Source organism: Oryctolagus cuniculus, chromosome 16 (assembly GCF_964237555.1).
Source record: "Oryctolagus cuniculus chromosome 16, mOryCun1.1, whole genome shotgun sequence".
NCBI lineage: Eukaryota > Metazoa > Chordata > Mammalia > Lagomorpha > Leporidae > Oryctolagus > Oryctolagus cuniculus.
The window spans coordinates 55147988-55163864 of record NC_091447.1 but is presented as its reverse complement, the minus strand read 5'-3'; the positions used below and the strand labels follow the sequence as shown (position 1 = coordinate 55163864).

Genomic DNA, 15877 nt, shown 5'->3' with positions numbered 1-15877 from the left:
TCCAGGGGGACCCCTAGCTTCCTCTGTTGACCCCTTCCTCCCATGATTCCAGGGGGTGCTGTGTCCTCACAGCCTCACTGACATTTGCTTCTAGAATTGATGGTTGGAGTTTTGGAAACACCACTCTTTTATTTCCCTGCCATTTATCCAGATGGAGGAGGAGCCGATGGTGGGAACTGACTGTCCACGTATCCCATCAGCTCTTCCAACACCCCTCTGCCTGCGCGTCTGTCCTCACACAGGTCTCTGCCACACTCACTTCCCTTCCTGATGGACCTCTCTGCTCTTCAGAGTCCCACCCACCAGCTGTGTTCTCATGGAGTACCAGATGCTATTCTTCTTTTGAAAACAGTTGCCAGTGGGGCTGGTGCTGTGGTGTAGCAGGTAAAGCCACTGCCTGCAGTGCAGGCACCCCATATGGGCGCCGGTTTGAGTCCCGGCTGCTCCACATCCAATCCAGCTCTCTGCTATGGCCTGGGAAAGCAGTGGAAGATGGCCCAAGTCCTTGAGCCCCTGCACCCACATGGGAGACCCGGAGGAAGCTCCTGGCTCCTGGCTTTGGATCGGTGCAGCTCTGGCCATTGAGGCCATCTGGGGAGTGAACCAGTGGGTGGAAGACCTCTCTCTCTGTCTCTGCCTTTCCTTCTCTCTCTGTGTATCTCTGACCTTCAAGTAAACAAATAATTTTTTTTTTAAAAGTTGCCAGGGGCCAGTGCTGTGGCACAATGGGCAAGTCACTGCCTGGGACGCTGGCATCCCATATCGGAGTGCTGGTTCAAGTCCCGGCTGCTCCACTTCCAATCCAGTTCCCTGATGATGTGCCTGGGAAAGCTGCAGAGGATGGCCCAAGGGTTTGGGGGCCCTACAACCAGAATGGAGTTCTAGGCACCTGGCACTGGCCTGGCCAAGCCCTGGCTATTGTGGCCATTTGGGGAGTGAACTAGTGGACAGATCTTTCTGTCTTTTCCTGTCATTTTGCCTTTCAAATAAATAAAATTAAGTCTTTAAAAATTAAAAATAAAAAAGTCACCAATTCTCTCATTTATTTTTCCGCAGACACTGTGTGATCTGTGGTTACCACATTCCCATAAGATCATATGACAGCTTTAGGGTAAAACCGAGCCTTGACCTGGCAGGGTGCAGGGGACAACGTCCACGCCTCGCCCCCCGCCCTGCCTCCCAAGCGTCCTTGTGGGCCGCGGTGTGGCCTGGAGCCTGCGTCACCACACACCACACGTTTACTGCCGAGAGCACTGCCGAGCACCTCCTGTGTTCAGAGCAATCACCAGGGTCGCTTTGAGAGCAGGTTTCACACTGGCTGTTACTGCTGAGGTATGTAACTTGTCCAACGTTGGAAACGTGTGTTAGTAAATGGGCAAAACGCCACAGCCACACTCGGACTGACATGAAGCAGATTGGGAATCCACAGACCCCAAACCAGCAGTGGCTGGAACCCTGGCCCGTCCTGCCACAGGCTCCCTGTGTGCCTCTGCCCAGGGCACCCAGCGTCTCGGCCAGGTTTGCTCCATCCATGCCCCACAGCCTCCGGGGCCTCCCCCGACTTGCCCACTGACCACAGTAAGGGACCGATGAGCTCACAGCCCCCAAGTGCCCACCTGCTGTCCTGCACACCAAGGTCTGTGGCACTCTGCAGGCCCGAGTTTTTAAACGTGAAGACGTGAGGAGAAACAGGGCGCCAAAGCCTTTACGAGGGAAAACCTCATGGTAAATGTCATCTTTCTCAGCATCCTTCGGGTGAGGCTTTGGTTTTACCTCCCGGGCCCAGCCTTGGGCAGGGGCACTGGGGAGGGCAGGGGCTCTGCTCCAGCCGGTCCATCTGAGCACTGACGAGGGCTCACCCCGGGGTCTGACGAGGGCTCATCCCGGGGTCCTGGGAGGGAGAGGAGCAGGGTGCACAGGGCAAGTGCAGGTCCCACCAGCCCTGGCCCTGCCTGCCCCCAGATCCCCTCATGCCAAGTCCAGGGGGGCATTCATGTAAGCCCTTCCAGGGACCCCCAGCGCTACCGCATAGCTGCAAGGGTGCAGCCCAGTCTATGGGTTGGTTCCAACCACCCAGGTGGGAAGGATTCAACCTCACTAAACGCCAGCCTGGCCAGCTCTGTTGTCATGGTGACGGCACTACGGTACACCCATCACTCAGCCACCGGGGGAGACGGCTGCAGGCTGCGGGCACTGCCTGCCACGTGTCCCTGGCAGGCAAGTTCACTGATGCAGACCCTGGAGAGGGGAACTGAGAGGACGGGTCCAGCGCTCAGGGTCCTGCACTTCCGTGGCCTCTCACCGGCTTGCTCAGGATGCTTCCCTCAGAGCCCCGCCTGGCTGGGAATCACCACCCACCCTGAGGAGGTGTTCCCTGGGTCACACGGGAAATCGGAAGCAGAGCTGAGGGGGCCTCGGCCTGCTGGGACCCCCACAGCTGTTTGTGGAATGAGGCAACCCATCAGTGTGGTTGGACCTCAGGCAGTTCATGAAAATGGGATTAGGAGATGCCTGTTTTGACACAAGAACTTTGAAGGCCATGCACGCACACAAACATTTCTCCAGTAAGTTTGTGGAAAATGTGTACTTCAAAAAAAAATCTATGCACGGATTTCAAATTTTATTTGCACCCATAGTGCCCATGTTCTCACAGCCTCTGTCGATGGACTGAGCGTCTGTGGGCGTGTCCTGGGTATCTGCAAGGGTCTGGCTCCAGACGCCCGCGGGGACCCGCAGCCGTGCACGCCCGAGTCCCTGGCGTGAGAGGCTGTACTGTTTGCACTGCCTCCCGCATCGCCACCGCGTCTCTGGACGCCTGCTGCTTCCTGACACGACACAAACCCTGTGGGACCTGTTGCTCTTTGTGCTGGCGAGGGGGTGGCGGCAAGGGACAAAGGAAGCCTACATCTTCAGCACAGATGCGCGTTTCCCAAACACTGCGCAAGGGCAGAGAATCCCTGTGTGTCCTCCGCCTCCTACTCACTCCAGCTTCTCAACCCCATGGCAAACCAGCTGAAGGTATTCCCAGGGTTTAGCACTATAGACAACATGTCTTGGATGAATGTTGAAAAATTCAAATGCTTATTAATCATTAATATGTAAATTACATCATCATGAGCCTTATCAGTTTATTTTTTACAGGAAAACACAATATCTGCATATTGACTTTTTTTTAAAGGAACAAAAGCATCCCCCCATGCCTTCCTCTCCTACCTGAGCCTGTCTGCAAACTGCCCGCTGTGAACTCGGCTCCGCTCTGGCTGTAACCTGCAGTTCCTCTGCGTCTCTCACCCGGACACCTTTCCATCCCTGACCCAGGTGGTGAAGGCAGCTAAGCGATCGCTTTCAGAACCTCCCCGATACACAGGCGAGCAGAGTCAGGCCTCGCCAGCTGACTGATCAGCTCCAGCTCCGCAGCCGATGGGCCGGGGCGGGGGCCAGGCCAAGAAGGTGGAGCTCTCGCCATGCCATGCTGTGTGCTGCCTCCCTGAGCCAAGACTAGTCCAAGTCTGCATCAGGACTTCATGCTGACCGTTCCTGTCTCTGCTGTCGCCTGCCGTCAATGTCCAGTGGCGTCTCCTTTAGGACCCAGTGCTCCAAGCCAGGATGTCGAGTGAGGCTCAGCGTTAGCTTGGTTCCTAGCCCAGAGCCCAGGGAAGAGCGCGCTGGGGCGGCAGCGGCAGGAGTAGCCTCAGCTGCTGCACACGGCAATGCCTCTGTCGCTGGAGGCTAGGAAGGTGCCTCTGATGGCATGGCCTCCTGCCGTCACCCCTGCTCCAGGACTCTCGTCTGCCCAGCACCTCGCTCTGTCCAGCACGAGCTCTTATGCAATGTGCAATGGAGTGTGGCCACCTGCACTTCTGTCCTCTGATGGCCTCCATGCTGGGACCGAGGGGTCTTCTTAGCCCCTTCCTCCTCATGCCCCGGGAAGATACTCTGTCCTAGGCCTGAACCCAGGATCCCAAGCACAGCGTGGAAGTTCTTATTTAATCAGCCTCATGAAAAAAAAAATGGTTTTTGAACCAGATTTCACCTCTTATTTTGCTAACTGAGCACAAGCAATCACTACCCTAGGGCTGGGGCTAAAAAGCACCACCAACACCCAGAAAAACAAACCAAAAACTGTGGACGTCCCTGCCGTCCAGCGGTTTCTCTGGGGTTGAAGAGGGTTCTGAAGTCCAGCTCCCTGGTCGGACGGGGACTCGGAAAGCAGGGGCACAGTGTGCCACGGTCCCTCGCTGGCCAGGCTGGCGGGCGCAGCCCGAGGCGCCGCCCCTGCCGCTGCCTGCCGGCCGCCCCGTGCCCCGCGGGCATGGGGTCCTCCAGGCCCGCCTCCCTGCTTCGCTCTTACCTGGGTACAGCGTGCCTGGAAGGCCCATGCTTTCCAAGTAGTTGTGGCAACGCTCTTTATGTTCCTCTAAAGAGCTTCGCTGCTTATAGCTTCGGCCACAATATCCACATTTGTGAGGTTTACCAACTGCAGAAAACACAATTGAGTACATGTCGGCCGGTGTCTGACGGGAATGCATGCAATACAGTTTTTACCAAAAAAGTAAAAAAAAAATCATTCTTGAGAACCAAAAGCATTATGGTGCCAGTCAAAATCACCGCATTGAAAAATCTCAATGCCCAGGAGACCCCGATTGTACCAAAAACTCAGCGACTCTTGTCTCGCTTGGGTTTGCCTACTGTGGGACGGCTGGATTCTCTCCTCCTTAAGCTCCTGGAGGGGGTGAGGCATTGCAGTGTCGCAGGCTGGACAGGGACGTGAAGGGCCCTGTGCGGCTGGGCAGCCCGGGGGCTCACCTCCAGGGCAGGCTGGGCCGGGTCTGGCGCGACACTGGCACCAGGTCGGCTGTAACCAGAGTGAGCTCCCCTCCAGGGTGCTCGCGGATGATGGAGGCCCTAGGAAAGTGTGGGTACACCTGACTCTCAAGATGTGTAACGTGCGGATGCTTTGTGAAAGGATGCACGAGATGAGACACAAATACACAGTGCATTTCCTACGGCACAGCCCCGTTTCCTCCCCCGGAGAACCTGGGCACGGAGCAGCTTCGAGACCGGCCCTGTCCACGAGAACATCCAGCCGCGATGATTTTCTGCACCCGTGCTGTTCAGCGTGGCAGCCACCAACCACACGTGGCGGCCGAGCACTCAGAGAACGGCCGGTGCCACTGAGGGCTGAGACTCAACTTGCTTAATTTTAACTGTAAAAATCAAAATTTACATGCCACACAGGGCTGATGGCCACTCTACCGGGTCATGCACTTCTATAGGACAAGTTCAGTTCTTCCTGGATTTCACTGAGTGGTATTTCAGAAAAAGACTAGTGAGGAATCCACAGCAGGTGTCCGTCTAACGAAGCCAATGTACTCCCCCAGAAGAGAGGAAATGGAGGGAGGACCTTCAGTCTTTTACGTGAAAAACAAGATGCCCACCCAGAGACAAGAACCTTCGGCTACTCTGCATGTTGCTTGATTTAACATATTTCGAAGCACTGTACAAAGGTCAAAACCATTCACGTGGATGTCCGGTAACCAGTTAACCAAAGTTTGCCGTGGTTAGGCTCCTCCTCGGGTGAACAGAAGGTACAGTCTCAGAAGACTGACAAGAACACTACAATCTGACTTCTGCATCTTTAACAGGAAGAGAGGGGCCTCTCTCTGTCTGTAGCAGCTGATGAACCCCAACCCCAGGAACTAATGTTGAAATAGCAACGTTGCCTAAAATTTCCCATGCCTGGAGTACCGCCCTTTCCTGGAGGAGCTGAGGTTAGCGAAGCCCGTGGTCAGAGCGGCCCCCGGCCGTGTGCACACCACCGAGCTCAGAGCTGCCCTAAAGCAGGTGCGACGCTCGGCCCCACACGCGGGGAAGCAGCGGCGGCTCCCAGAGACACAGGAAGGAAGGGATCCCGGCCCCTCTCTTATCAGCGGGGCACAGCTTCTCCAGCTCTCTCCCCTCGAAGATGCCTGTGTCTGGGGCCTCAGGGAGAGCTCTGTGGTTGAGCTGACCCTGGCCGTTAAAGGAGTCAGATGTGCTCATTCCTCAAGGGAACAGAGCGTAGCCACATCTGAGTTTGCCCGAGAAAGGCGCAAGTCGTCAGCTCACCCTAGTGAAGTCACTTGCAGGAAACCACGTCCCTGTTCCCCCGAGTGGCACTGTCACAGCAGGAGCCCCCACTGGCCCGCAGGGGCTCCCTGCCCCCGTTGCACCTGTCATGGCCGACTACTCCAGGATTACCCTGCTCGGAGCACAGTGCAATCCCGGGTGCAGCAGAACAAAGGTGCTGCGCCCCGTGCTCCTCGCTTCCCAGGAGGCAGGAGAGGGTGGCCCTGCTGCGAATTCTAAGGACTTAGATGGGAAGCGATTTCTACTGCAAATCAGAGTAACTGGGGATGCTGGGGTCAGCATCAGCCTCAGAACGCCTGTGTGTTCCCCACGGACACAGTGCCGCTCCGCCGTCCGCTGTGCCCGTGCCTGCGTGGCGCACAGCCTGCCCCGTCTGCACGGCACTACCTGGGCCGGGTACAGCCCCTTCCTGGGGAGACTTTAGGAATCTCACCCCAATCACGTTAACGTCCTGAGAAGCACCTGGACGCCTGCTCCACGTGTCCACGTGTCCACGTGTCCCAGCAGGAGGCAGGTGGCTCGCAGCCCTGAGGCTCCTCTCCTCCCCTCCCTGCCATCTGGGTGATCTTCCTGAGGGGCCTGGCCAGGAGGGAGCACCATGCTCCTGGGCACAGCTGCCGAGACGTGCGGCCACCCTGTCCAGGTCTCTGTGGAACCACATGGTCCTTCTGAGTGCCTCCGAAGCCAGCGCCAGGGCCGTGCCTCCTCACATCCCAGAGCCCCTCCTCCTGACCACGCCCCCTTCCCCCCCCAAGGCTGACTGCTGCAGGTGCCCTGCGCTGGCCGCACCTGTGAACACGAGGTGCTTTGCACACCTGTCCCCCATGGAGAACGCACATCTCAATGCCCTCAGCTAATGTGGCACCGGGAGATGGGCACACGCAAGGTCTCTGAAGCCCGGCCATGACAGACATTCCTCACCACCGGCAAGGGTGGCCTGAGCCCTGGTAGCCCTTCCCAGAGAACACCTGTCCCTTGCAACTTGGGGCAGAGGGGCCACTGCTCGGAGGGGCCTCGGATCCCAGACTGGCCATGACAGGAAGCCCCCAAGGCCTTGCAAAGTGTCCTGCTGTCGGCATCCCCAATGATGGGCAGTGCCAGGGTGTCAATCTATGTGATTGCTTGGGGTGAGCAGGCGCCCCGGGAGATGGCGTCATGTGACTGGTGGTAGCCTTGAGCATAATGGGGTGGGGGCCTGCCCATGGCTGCAGGACCGAAACCGTGATATCCATGTGCACTCTCCTCTGCTCACACCAAGGGGGCGCTGCCTCCATGGGCAGCTGCTGCCTGGTTCCTCCCCCGAGGCTGGGTGATGGCTCCATCACCTTTGTGTCACCTCTGCAAGGACACCTCCAGGGGCCGTCACTGGTGTGATCGGTTAAGGCCGGACAACCCCCTCAGTGCCACGGGCCAGAGACCCCACTGGCAGTGGTGGTGCAGTGGCGAGTGTGCAGCCAGCGAAATGCTCCACTGAAACCCCACTTACCTGATGCAAGGGACAGAGGCCTCCTCTGAGACGTGTGCCCTAAGACAAGGCTTCTTAGCCTCTGTGTGTGCCCACGTGTGCCCGCATGTGTGCATCTCTGTGGGCTTGTGTTTGTGTATGTGCCTGTATGTGTGTGCGTGCCTGTGTGTGCCTGTATGTGTGTGCATGTCTATGTGTGTGCCTGAATATGTATGTGTGTGCCTGTATATGTGTGCATCTGTGTGCACGCCTATGTGCTTGTTTATGTACCTGTATGTGTGTGCATGCCTGTGTGTGCCTGTATGTATACATGTGTGCCTATATATGTGTGCATGTGTGTGCCTGTGTGTGCACGTCTATGTGTTTGTGTATGTACCTGTATGTGTGTGTGCCTGTATGTATGTACCTGTATGTGTGTGCACGTGTGTGCCTGTACATGTGCCTGTCTATGTGTTGTGTATGTACCTGTATGTGTGTGCATGCCTGTGTGTGCCTGTATGTATACATGTGTGTCTATATGTGTGTGCATGTGTGTGCCTGTGTGTGTGCACGTCTATGTGCTTGTGTATGTATCTGTATGTGTGTGCATGCCTGTGTGTGCCTGTATGTATACATGTGTCTATATGTGTGCATCTGTGTGTGCATGTCTATGTGCTTGTGTATGTACCTGTATGTGTGTGCACGTGTGTGCCTGTACATGTGCATGTCTATGTGTTTGTGTATGTACCTGCATGTGTGTGCCTGTATGCATGTACCTGCATGTGTGTGCATGTGTGTGCCTGTACATGTGCATGTCTATGTTTGTGTATGTAGCTGTATGTGTGTGCATGTGTGTGCCTGTACATGTGCATGTCTATGTACCTGTATGTATGTGCCTGTCTGTGTCTGTGTACATACCTGTGTGTGTGTGTGCTGTGTGCACGCATATGCCTGCACACATGAGTGCATTTGTGTGCATGTGCAGGTGCACATTTTCCCACCTCTTTTCTCTGGCTCTGGCTCCGTGGGGAAAGTAGAACATGGGGTGGTGGCCGCCATGGCACTGGGTGGAGGCCAGCCCGCAGGGAGAGCGACCGCGCCCAGGGCCCCGGGGCACCTACCGGAGTGCGTGCGCAAGTGGCCGGTGAGCGCGTCCCTGCGGCGGCAGGCGTAGTTGCACAGGTGGCACTTGAAAGGCTTCTCCCCGGAGTGCAGCTTGATGTGGCGCAGCAGGTTGCCCTTCTGGGTGAAGGAGGCCCCACACTGGTTGCACTGGAAGGGCCGCTCGCCTGGACGAGGGGAAGACAGTGTGAGAACAGGCGAGAGCGCCGCGCGCCGCGGCGAGGAAGTCGTTTCCCACGGGGCCGGTGACTTCCACCGGCTGCAGGTTTGATAGAACACGAGGCTTCACACTGAACCTGCCAGCAACTTAACGCTTCACTGGCTGGGTCAATTTGATCTGAAAATCTAATTTTTTTCCCCTAAATCAGAATGGCACATCACAATGCAAATTCAAACTCATTTAAATAAAGTGACTGCAACATTTTGTGATGAAGAGCCAGTCTTCCTGATCAGCAGTTTTGGAATAAACCAATATCCAATTTTGCGTGTTGTGGCATTTGGTGGGGTTTTTAATGTGGCTTTTTTCAAAGGGTCTTTAAAATATGCCACTGAAGCAGCAAAATAAAAAGGAAACTCATTAAAAATGCATTTCAGGATCACAAGTTCATTTCAGCGTTACATTCTTATATTTAAATGAAAGGCACTTCATTATAACAGTTATAATAACTTCTTTTCATTTACATTTTCCCTTTCAATTTCTTCTCCATTACCTGTCTGTCCCTAAGCAGGCAAATCAGGAGAGAGACAGACAGAGAGAGGGTGAGGGTGAGGCAGGGAGGGAGAGATGGAACGACCGCCCGGAAGGAGAAGTTGAGAACCTGAAGGGAGCGAGCGCCCGGCTCCCGGAGGGAAGCCCTGCCCCGGCCGGCCGGCGCAGGGTGGGGAGCACGCCCCTGCACGTGGCTTTCTCAAATTCTAAGCCCTTTAGGCCAGTCTGTTCCCACCCATGGCAGAGGAGCTGGGGCTTCCACAGGACCGTTAGGAAGGAACTTGGGGTTTCCGAGTCTGAGATGAAGAAAGCCCTGGGACCTGCACCCCATGACGTGGTGTGTGCGCCTGGTCTGGGCCTGGCCGAGGGATACGGGGGCATCGGAGAGCAGGCCCCTGTCCGTGCTGGGGAGTCACTGGGCCCGCCGGCCCTGCCGGTCAGCACTTCCCTTAGTCCCAGTGCACAGATGACGCCTGGCTGCGGTTTGGCAAATGCGTCCCCTCTTCAGGAGAACACAGCTTTCCTTGGGGGAGAGCACGAGGTGACCACAGTGCTGAGGTGCCGTGAACAGGCACGGCCTAGGGACCAGGGTCTCTAACCACGTTCCCAAGTGACTAATCGAGCATGAAGACAGAATTTATCAAAACCGGTTACAGACAAGCAAGTCTGGCCAGATTGCAGGACAAGTCTGTGTCAGTCCTGGCGCCTTGGACTCCGGCCTCCGCTTTGCAGTGGGCAGGGCAATGCACCACGGCGACAGCCGCAGGCCACTGCAGGGGTCCTGAGGCTCACCAGGGAGGAGCCGGTACCTCCCCAAAACCTTCTTTGGATGGGGTTTGGCTGACCAGAGAAAGAGCAGTAACCGGTTAAGAGCGTCTTCATGGACTCCACACCTTGGGGGTTCCAGCAGAGCAGATGACTTGTCTGGACTGCAAAACCTGCCCTGTGGCTCTCCACATGGGCTGTGGTGAGGGGGCTACATCTGGGGGCGGGGGCCCACATGTAGCCGCTCTCCTGGGTTGTACGAACTTCATGGAAAATGGCATTAAAAGAGAAGTTCATTCTAGTGCAAGAAAAACACTGAGAAGCACGCACGGGACTTGTAGCAAGTGATCCCTGGACTTTCCGCCTAACATGCGTGCTCTGTGGACTTCCTGCAGGCTACGCATACTTGCACGGCTAGTTTTCCTTCTCTCGCCTCTTGCCCACCAGGCTCCCGCCTGATCCCCCCGCCCACCCTGGAATGCTGGCTGGAAGGCGCTGCTGTCACACCTGGCTGAGCAGCAAAGCCTGGGGCAGGCAGTGCGGGGGTCACCGCCTGCGACTCGGCCCTGGGAACCTCCGTGCTCATTGAGGAAGAGGCCAGCAGCCCTGACGCTCCAGGCTGACCCCATCACGGGCAGCCTGCCCAGCAGGGAGTTCCATGGCCCTCAAGGCGTCCCACACGGCCCTCTCTGCTGTCCACGGCTCGCAGGTGCCCTTTCAAGGTGGCAAAGCTGTGCTCTAGAGGCTGTGGCAAAGAGAACCCACAAGGCCTCCTTTGCAAACACATTCTACCTGGGCTCTGGGCCCAGCACGATGGCACCTGGCTGTTCAAGCCTCCTCCGCCAGACCAGGTCACCTTTGCATGCACAGGGACAAATGTGCTGTGAAGACAGCCCGTGGGATTCTTGCTCAAATAAAGGGCAAGGCAGGCACGAGACAACTGAGGGTGCACCTAACTCGGGAGCTACCTCTTCTCTCAGGGAGGACCTGGCATACAGCCGTGCATGGCGGGAGAGGGGACTGGCAACCAGCAGGTGCCGCTCCGCACATCTGCACGTGGCAGGGTTATTCATTAAAGGTAATTATTCCTTTTGTCAAGGTGAGCAGTCATTGTATTTTGGCAATTTAATATGCTGGAATTTGATTCACTTATCAAAAATTTATTTAAGAGAATTTCCGCTGAACAGTCGGGCTTTACATGAATTAGCAGGAAAGTGACTCACTTGTGAGGCAGCGCCTCATCAGGAATTATCTGCAGACCCCCAGCAGCCGCAGGGCCGTCTTGGTGGCCCAGCCTTCGAGTTAATTTCCAGCTCATGACAGAGCAGTTGGGATTACGAGCACGGCGGCTTTGCTTAGAGCTGCAAGTGACAGGGCTGTCGCACTGAGTAATTTGAGGATTAAGGGGCCCATTAGGAGAAGCAGAGTTTGCTTAATTTCAGTAGGTAGATTTTTACTGAAGAGGAGTGCCCATGGGAAATTGATTTATTTATGGCTCCCTGATACATTACAAATGGAACGTACCATTTTGAAACTACCCTGACTCAAATATACAAATTACAACCCCTTGGGGGGCTGGTGCTGTGGCATAGTGGGTAAAGCTGCTCGCTGCCTGAAATGCTGGCTTCCCACATGAGCACTGGGGTTCAAGTCCTGGCTGCTCTACTTGCCACCCAGCTCCCTGCTAGTGCACCCGAGGAGAAGCAGTGGGTGATGGCCTGAGGCTTGGGCCCCTGTCTCCCAGGTGGGAGACCCAGCTAAAGTTCATGGCTCCTGGCTTTGGCCTGGCCCAGCCCTGGCCAATGTGGCCACTTGAGGAGTGAACCAGCTGATGGAAGATCTCTGTCTCTCTGTCTCTCTCTCCCCCTCTCTCTGTAACTCTTCTAAATATTTGCATTTCCTGATAACTCAGCTTTTTGCTTAACAAATTTCCTGAATCCCGCTCAGTTCTTGATAGATCTAAGTCTGGCCCCGCCTAAGAAGCAGGCAAGGCTATGGCTTCCAAGCCATCCGCGTCCTGTTTCCGAGTAGACACTCTGCTCTGCCTCCAAAGCATGTCTGTGTTCACCCCGGGTGCTGCAGAGGCAGACGCTGGTCTTACGGCCACAGCAGCAACAGCTCAGGGTGCCTGTTCCCCACGCAGCCACATGGTCAGAGAAGAGTGCAGGGGCCTCCTGCCCACGGTCAAGGTCAGCTGTGTGCGTGGACACTGTTCAGACACGCGAGTCCCACCAGCAGTGGTGACATGACACACGTGGTACTCCATCCACAAGAGACACATGGAGGAGCAGAGCCTGCCGGCTGCCACGGGCTCAGCTCCTGTGCTGACGAGCTGGGGCGGGTCGTCCAACACCACGGCGCGGGCACGCCTCCTCCAGGCCACCCAGCATCCCACTCTCCTACTCCTCCCCTGACTGCAGTGAACTTTTCAAGACAGGGGTTCGGCATGAAATTCTTTGCCGATATGTGAGGGACTGTAGCAGCAACCAAACAGCCCGTCCGAAGCCTCACTGGTCAGAGGCGAGCCTTCGCAGATGGGGTCTGGCCCTTCCTGAAAGCCAGGCTCTGCTGCTGTCCCGCCGGGCGCTGCCATTCCTGCACACCGAGCCCCGTGAGCCCGAGTCCGCCTAAAGTCCACACCTGACTCCCGGTTTCTGCGACTCCCTTTAGCTGCACCTGCCTCTCTAGGTCTGGTTTGGTTTTGTTTTGCTTAGGGTGGGCCACGGCCACGTGGCGTGACCAAATGGGTGGCGTGGCTGAAGACTGTTTAGCGTGTGCAACATCAGGCCTCTGCCAGGAGGCTGTCAACACCCCCCACCCCCACCCCAGCTTTCTGGAGAGAGTCGGCTGGTACACGCCAAGCCCTTCCCACGTTCCAGAATGGAGGCGGCCACGCCTATGTGCAGCTGCAGCCAAGTGCGGGCAGCACCCAGGCTGCCAGGGAGTGGGAAAGGTGCTAAGGACGAGGCTGCAGGAGCACAGGGCGCTCTCCCAGGCCCCGGAGGACGCGGCGGCGGACGCGGCGCCAGGCCTTACCCGTGTGGCTTCTCTTGTGGACCATGAGCACATTGGGCCCGATGCAAATGATCCCACAGACATCACACTTTAGTTTTCCGTTCGGAAGTCGGATGCCGCCAGCTCCCGACAGAGCCGAGCCGCCTTGGTCCCTGTGGGAGCCATTCATTTTCTCTCCCGCCGCATCAAGCATTCGTAAATCCTCCGCACATTCTTCCCCATTCATTTCACAGCCACGCCCATTCTCTTCATCACTCTGAGTCTCTACTTTAACATTACTGGCTGAAAGACACAACACAGGAGGCCGCTCAGTGTCACTGCAGGAAACAAAAGCACAAAACAGCACAGCAGCAAAAGGACAATCGAATCGACATGACAGCGACCGACCGAAGTGGGGAGGGCGGCCCGGAGCGGGGGTCGGGGGCAGGCTCTGGAGCGCTCCCAGGGAGGGCACAAGAAGCTATTGCTGGGCTCTCACTCTAGGCCGCGGAGGCCACTGGATCCCCAGCCTGGTGGGGTCCTCTCAGGAGCCCAGGGCTGAATCCCGCACCCTCCCTGCTGCAGGAAGGGAGTGCTGGGCACACGGTCCACTCCCCGGGAAAACCCCTAAAAATGCTTATCTGGCCTGCAGCTTCCGCTCTGCCGGCACCCACCTCTCTGGGTTCACCTAACTCTCGCTAAACCCTGGCGGAACTCTGCAAACACGCGCAGCGCTCTGTCTGTGGCTTCCTTCCCGACTCCTGAACCCCTTGTTTCTCAGGGACAGTTCCGTGGGTGAGCCCTGGGTGCCGTTTCTCGGTTTCCCCAGCGTGCTGAGGTGCCAGGTGGGACACTGAGGTGTGCGTGAGGCCCGGGAGGGTCTGCAGAGCGAGCCGTGGGCGGGGGCCGCCGGGGAAGGGGCACGCACCTGCCTGCTCAGGGCGGCTGCCTGCTGCCTGGCTGGCAAAGCTGCCATTTGCATGGCTTTCCTCCCCAGGAAGGTAGGAGGCACTCCTGGGCCTCACTGACTCACTGAGCAGGGAGTGCTGCCTGGCCGTCCACTGTGAAGCCGGGAGAACTGCGCCCCCAGGGTTTACAGACCAGCAGCAGCAGCAAGCGGCTGTGGCCCAGGCAGAGTGAGCGAGAAGGGGCACCGTGGAGACTACGCTGCCTTCCTCAGAGCCAGGTTCCTGGGAAGCGGTCAGAACATCGGCACGGCCATGTCACGAATGCAGATTCTTGGGTCCCACCAGAGCTGCTGGGGCCGCAGGCCGGGTTTCACAAGGCCGTGGGGGAGATTTTGGGGTGCTCTCGACCACTCATTCATGGTCACAGCCCTCTGGCTTTGTACGATCCACTGACTCTCTCTTGATTTGGAGACCTGCGGTCCAGATACCGAAACCTGGACGCTCAGCTCCCCCCTTTAGGAGCCCTGAGAGCTAAGTCGGTGACCTCTCATCGGCAGCACAGGTACTCTGACCCTGAAGAGCTGCGAGCACGCAGTGGGTCAGCAGGCAGGTGGCAGCCGGCTCAGACGGCACTGCGGCTGGCAAGTGGCCGCTCCAGGGCGCCTACCCCCACAGCCCCCAGGCTCACTGCACTGACCTCATGCAGGCACCAGCCTCTGACCGCACACCGTGGAGCCCTCACGGCACCCCGAGGGAGGCCCTTCATCACCCCGTTTTGCAGGTGAGGAAGCTGAGGCACACAGAGCCTGGGCAAGCTGCTCAGGGAGTGGCAGCTCGGGAGGAGGCCGCCGGCTGCCTGGCTGCAGCAGCCACACGCCCACAGTGCCCATCGGAAGACTGCCCACGTGGTCCCGGGAGCCCTTCAGTAAGAACCCAGCGACCACGAGGGGAATGGAAGGCAGTCCCCAGGAGCAGTGTCCCGGCCTGCACGGTGGCCTCGGCCTGGAGGCTGTCCCTTCCCAGGGCTCCACATCAGGCACTGCCTTGAGAGGCCCGGGGGCTGTGCCTGTGCCCTTCCCCCCCAGGGCTGTAATGACAGAGACTCGGGGCGCCCTGCGTCTCAGCCTCCTGTCTCCTCTCCCGGCTGCCCGGATCTGGCTGGCGTGGTCAGCAGGGAGGACTGGTGGTGAGCTCTCGGGAATCCGGCCCGGGTTCATGCTTGCAGGTGTGTGCACAAGCCTTACTGCCGCGTGACGGCGCCCAGGCTCCCGTGTTGGAGACCCCAGCCCCAGATGGATGGATGCCCGGCATCTGGAGGGAGGTCTCTGGGCAGTAATTAGCATAGATGAGGTCACGAGGCTGGGGTCCCACGATGGCCCCTGGGGCTTTCTAAGAAGAGAGCCCTGAGCCGGCACCCTCGCCACGCCCCGGTGCAGCACGAAGCCCTCCCTGGTGCCGGCCCTGTGCTGCCGGACGTCCCAGCGCCGAGTGAAATGAACCTCTGTTGCTTCTAGGCTGTCTGTGCTCATGACGGCACCAGAACAGGACACAGACCAAGACAAGCCTGCCCCAGAACAAGGGAACGAGGCACAGCCCCGTGCACCCCTTCACCTGGGCTTGTTTCTGGGGTGGTGAGCCCTCCAGCCAAGGAGCGAACACAGAGGCCGGTGGGAGATGGCACGAGCGAGGGTCCTGGGGCTGGGGAAAGGCATCTCACGGAAGACCAGGCATTGGGACGGTCCCTCAGCTGCTTCCCAAAAGCCTCGGTTTCATCAACTCAGACACCGAGCTAGAACTTACTCCACC

At 57.6% G+C, this 15877-nt stretch overlaps 1 protein-coding gene across 11 annotated transcripts in view; it reads right to left on the bottom strand.

Annotated features, from left to right (window-relative positions):
* The window catches only part of IKZF1 (IKAROS family zinc finger 1), a 93369-nt gene that overhangs the window by 13556 nt on the left and 63936 nt on the right, over window positions 1-15877 (bottom strand). For 5 of the 11 annotated variants that reach the window (XM_070059466.1, XM_070059459.1, XM_051853170.2 and 2 more), the window contains 3 exons: window positions 13206-13466; window positions 8695-8862; window positions 4352-4477 (listed from right to left, as the gene is read on the bottom strand). In XM_070059466.1, the coding sequence (XP_069915567.1) occupies window positions 4352-4477; window positions 8695-8862; window positions 13206-13466 (555 nt within the window). The remainder of the gene's footprint in view (window positions 1-4351; window positions 4478-8694; window positions 8863-13205; window positions 13467-15877) is intronic. The other 6 variants (XM_070059463.1, XM_070059462.1, XM_070059461.1 and 3 more) reach the window with 3 other exon arrangements.